This window comes from Cyclopterus lumpus, chromosome 15 (assembly GCF_009769545.1).
Source record: "Cyclopterus lumpus isolate fCycLum1 chromosome 15, fCycLum1.pri, whole genome shotgun sequence".
Taxonomy (NCBI): Eukaryota; Metazoa; Chordata; class Actinopteri; order Perciformes; family Cyclopteridae; genus Cyclopterus; species Cyclopterus lumpus.
This window is the reverse complement of record NC_046980.1, coordinates 2746346-2751416: the sequence shown is the minus strand read 5'-3', so window position 1 is coordinate 2751416 and position 5071 is coordinate 2746346. Positions and strand designations below refer to the sequence as shown.

Genomic DNA, 5071 nt, shown 5'->3' with positions numbered 1-5071 from the left:
ACAACACATAGTCCATCAGCGTCTCTTTAAAGAAAACCACAGTCATATGCGCCTTTTACGCATTGTTTACGCACAGAGCAGAGCTACTGAGGTGAAAGAAAGTGTGTGTGTGTGTGTGTGTGTGTGTGTGTGTTGGGATGTGAGGGAAATGAGTGCAGAGAGACATTAATTGGTGCCATCCGGTCGAGACGTGGTTAAATGTGCAGGAAAGGCAGAAGGAGGAGTGACAGAGCAACATGGAATATATCTACGACGCGCCGCAGAGCCACGTCCATGTGGTCAAGATACACGCACGAAACGAAACACTAAATACCTAAACATCTTTGTTTGTTTTGCTCCAATGAAGTTACACAATGTTGTGTATATTTCGTTGATTACACATTTTGTGATAACTATATCCTCAATCACAATATGGACATTTTATTTTAATGTATTCAAATAATAAAAAATCAACTAGACAACAGTGCACGTATGGAGATTGCCAATTAGGAAAAAAAAGGCTATAAGTTGTCTGAATATAATTCAAATATATATTGTCTTTAATTAATTAATTGTATACTGTGCACTGTGCTACAATCACCCTGTGGGATGCCCGAGTTGAACGTGTTTACGCGTGGTGGACGTGATGCATGCGGGCCTGCTGTGTATCACACCGACCTGCCTTTCTGAACACCGACGGTGGTGAAGCAACAGCGACCCCGGCTGGTGGCGCCGAGTACTGCAGCCTGGAAGAGAAATACACGGAGACCACGGAGGAAAAATCAACGAGAAATGTTCCAGATGAGGTAAAATAATCGATACGATTATGTGGGATACGTTATACAACATGATAATAAATATATACAAACAAACCAGCAAGTGAGACGGTGTCAAACTGGTTTAATACGCGACGTTGGCGTTGAATTTGACTATTGTGTTTTTTATTTAGTACACCTGTATACATTGTCGCAGGACCACAGACTGTAGATAAAAATGTATATGACATATAAATGGATTTTACTATGACGGAAAAGCTCACCCAACACAGTCGTGTCCAGCTCGGGCGTAAAGCGGAACCAAACAATCCGAGTTACGTGTACTTCTCCCGGGGACCTTAATCTCGGGCGGACCGGTCTGTGACTGCAGAACGAGCCCGTGCCCTTACACTTGCATGCAGCGGAATTGACCTCATCTTTTAACCGTAATTAATACTTAAACAACAAGGACATTACAGCGCCGCAATGACTCTCGTGGCAGAGGCTTTCGTGTCGCAGATGGCAGGTAATGTGTCGACTTTTATTATGGTCTGTTTTAAGCTTTTTAGCCAGCTAACCAGAGCTAAAGTGTACAGCCTTGTAGCAGCTAGCTAGTTACCTAGCAGTGGTTACAAGTGACCAGGAGCACTTGTAACTGCAACGATGGTGGTTCGTGTGCACTAGTTGTGTATCAAAGACTAGCTTGGTGGCTAGTCTGGCTCTCAGACAGCACTGTTACAGATAGCTAGCTAAGCGTATCACTTGTTTGGGGTTTTTATAATGTCAATAAAGTTGTTTATCACGTTAGTGTCAACAGTAGAAACCCAAGCAAGGGGTTAGGTGGTTAAGTGGGAACAGTTCCGGTGGATTCACGTCGATGACAGCCCTGTGTCGCGTTACAAAAGCACGACTTCCTAACCGATGAAGAGCAACTGACTAACGGAAGATCCAAAATGGCGAATAACGTCTTCCTGGCTCGGCACTGGTCCGCTCAGTGCTGCCGCTGGTCGCCGGATATGGGGTTGTAATACCCCGGATGAATGAATAAATAAATAAAGGTGTTATAGTGGAGTGATTGATTTTATCAGAGGTGATTTATTATAAAGTGTTGTTTTACTGGACAGAAATGATCTCCTGTATCTGTCCTTGTGCCAATGATGGAGTCGGCCTTCTTAACCAGTTTAAGTCTGTTGGTGTCTCCGGCTCCAACGCTGCTCCCCCATAAATCTAATAATATTAACGGTTGATAAGCTAACTCATCCGTGTGTGTGTGTGACGTTGACAGCTGCCGAGCCTTGGCCTGAGTCTGCCACCTTGTACCAGCCGCTGAAGGGTGAGTGAACCGGAGAAACATTCTGACTACATACAGACGTATGGATATTACTGTAGTTGTTTACATTACTTTGATGTTGTTTTGTATTTTATTTACAGAGGATCAGATCCTGCTGTCGGACTGTGCCTCATCTCTCGCCGTTCAGGTGAAACTCAGTCGGTTTGTTCTCAGCAGACGTGTCATGGAGCGTGATATTTGACAAGCGACATTGAAAGCTGAACGTAAGCATCAGTTGATTGCTCCGCCTCTAACCGTCTCCCTCTTGTGCAGGCCTACCTCCGGATGTGCGGTCTGCCAGTGCAGGTGGTTTGCAGAGCCAACGCCGAATACATGTCACCTTCCGGTTAGTGCACGTTAGCTGCACGCGTGAATTGAACTCTGAATAACTTTGTGTCGCTGTTAAAATCCAAGTGATTTCCGTTGTTCCGTTTATTCCGTTGTCATTGGCCGAGCTTCGTAACCTAGGTTACACCTTTTTGTCGTCTCTCTGCAGGTAAGATTCCCTTCATCCACGTCGGGAACCAGGTGGTGTCCGAACTCGGGCCGATTGTGCAGTTCACTAAAGCCAAGGTGCGTAAGGCGGAGATCAAAGTTATCCATTATCATCGTTATTTTCTTGGCATATTCATCACGTTGTTTCTTATTTTTATTGTGTTATTTCATTAATTTTGTGTGTGTGTGTGTGTGGGGTTCTCAGGGTAATTCTCTGAGCGACGGCTTAGACGATATTCAGAGAGCTGAAATGAAAGCGTACATGGAGCTGGTCAACAACATGCTGCTTACTGCTGAGGTACACACACACTCACACACACACACACACACACACTGCCAGGCAACTAAACACAATGTACAGATCAGTATTTTTGGATAATATCTTCTCATGCAAGTCGCCTCTCGTCCCTACAGTTGTACATCCAGTGGTGTGACGACGCCACGGCTGCAGAGGTCCGTACATCCAACTTTAGATTAAAAGAAGAAAAAAAACATTTAAAAAGTGATTATTGATTGCCCTTTTTTTAATCTTGTGTGTGTTTTGTGTAGATCTCCCGGCCCAGATACAGCAGTCCTTACTCGTGGCCTCTCAGCAACATCCTCGCCTATCAGAAGCAGTGGGAGGTTCGCAGGAAGATGAACGCCGTCGGCTGGGGAGGGAAAACCCTGGAGCAGGTCAGATTGTTCTCGTGCTCGCCCAGCTGCTATTATTTATGATGTTTTTATAGACAACAGGGACATAAACAATACCTTTCTGTCCTCAGGTTTATGAGGATGTGAATCAGTGCTGCCAGGCGCTCTCCCAGCGGCTGGGAACACAACCGTACTTCTTTAACAAGCAGTATGTATCTGTCAGTGTGTGTTTGTGTGTCTGATAAATTGTTTATCTTGTTTATCTCCGTCTGTCTTTGCAGCTGAATAACACAACATGGCACAGTGATGCAGATTTAGCTCTTTAGATTTATGGCCTTTAGCACCACCTTGTGGTGTAACACTGCAATGACGTCCTACTCATGTGAGAGTGGAACTTCTTTCTGTAACTCCTGAGAACATTTAGTATATACAACGCAGCCACTTTTATTCATAATTTGTTTTCTATCTGTCAAATGTTAAACTCATCAGTTTCCATTTCTCATTTATTATAAGTGCACCGAATGACCGGTAGTAACGAGCACAGGCTGCGCGGTTAATTGACATCCCATAATTAATTGTGACACAATCGACTATCGCTTATTGATGTTTTTAAATTAAAGAGAAAACTCCTCTCCATATCAAATCAAGCGCTTCCTGAACATCTAGCCAGCCACCAGGGGGCGATCCAGATGTTGTGAGGCTTACCACACACTTTCTGCAGTAACTGTGTGTGTGTGTGTGTGTGTGTGTGTGTGTGTGTGTGTGTGTGTGTGTGTTGCAGGCCCACGGAACTGGACGCGCTGGTGTTCGGGCACCTCTTCACCATCCTGACCACCAGGCTGACCAGCACGGAGCTGGCGGAGCGGATCAAGAGCTACAGCAACCTGCTGTCCTTCTGCAGGCGCATCGAACAGACCTACTTTGAAGACAAGAGCTCTTGAAGGGGAATCGAGCCCCTCACCACCTGTATTATTATTATTATTGTTGTTATTATTATGATCTGGTCCTGTACATCCGGGCCCCTCCTCCTCTCATTCCCTCGCTGTAGCACCGAGAAGCTAAAAAAACCTGCTTCTGTTCACACGCCCGATTCCTGCTTCCCCTTGTCCTCTTTCTGCATGCTGCTGACAGGAGACCAGGTGAGCCAGTTAAATATATATTATATATTTAAAAAAGTACCTTAAAAGTCACAGGAAGGCTCCTCCTTTAGACACACACGTGTATGCTATCTTAAGAAATCAATAATGCAACTCTTCAGCAGACGCTTCCCAACACGAGCTGAGACTTCATGAATATGCTCTTATTGTTTCCTCTGTTATATAAGATGGTGTCATAGTGCAGATGTATTATTTTTAATTCTTTTTTTTCACGGCTGTGTGACACGGCTGCGCTTTTCTTCCGTGCAAAAAAACAACAAAAAAAGACGTGAACATAATGATAAAAAGGATTTGACTTAATCCTTCGTTTTTCCACCATTTACTTTTTTTTCTTTGTGAAGTGAAAGTGCCTACAAAATAAAAGACTTTAAATTCAACGGGCTGAAGTTTTACTTGTTTTGAATATGAAGCTTTGAGTTGAGCAGAGAGGTTTACTCTTTTTCTTTCATGTTAATGGGGAAAAATATTAACTAATATATATGAACGTGACATTTTACATGTAGACGGTTATCTTTTATATTAAAAGTTTTCAGAAATTCTTAAATATTTGTGAACATTTTGATCACATATTCAAGTCAAATCTTTTTTTACAGAATATCTTTTACTCCATGAATCAGAAAATAGTCTAAAATCCTCCATGATTTTATTAATAAATGTATAAATGAGGCTGAATGCTGTGTGCACAAATAATATATATATTTTTTATCACTGACATTAAAAAG

The 5071-nt window shown here is 43.0% G+C and overlaps 1 protein-coding gene across 1 annotated transcript; it reads left to right on the top strand.

Moving 5' to 3' along the window:
- Positions 1-1095: 1095 nt before the first annotated feature.
- Positions 1096-4726, top strand: mtx2 (metaxin 2). The gene is made up of 10 exons (XM_034551633.1): positions 1096-1260; positions 2020-2067; positions 2166-2212; positions 2338-2410; positions 2561-2637; positions 2765-2857; positions 2974-3012; positions 3109-3234; positions 3324-3400; positions 3974-4726. The coding sequence occupies exons 1-10, from the start codon at positions 1221-1223 to the stop codon at positions 4131-4133; spliced, it is 780 nt and encodes a 259-aa protein (XP_034407524.1). The 5' UTR covers positions 1096-1220; the 3' UTR covers positions 4134-4726.
- The last annotated feature ends 345 nt before the right edge of the window (positions 4727-5071 follow it).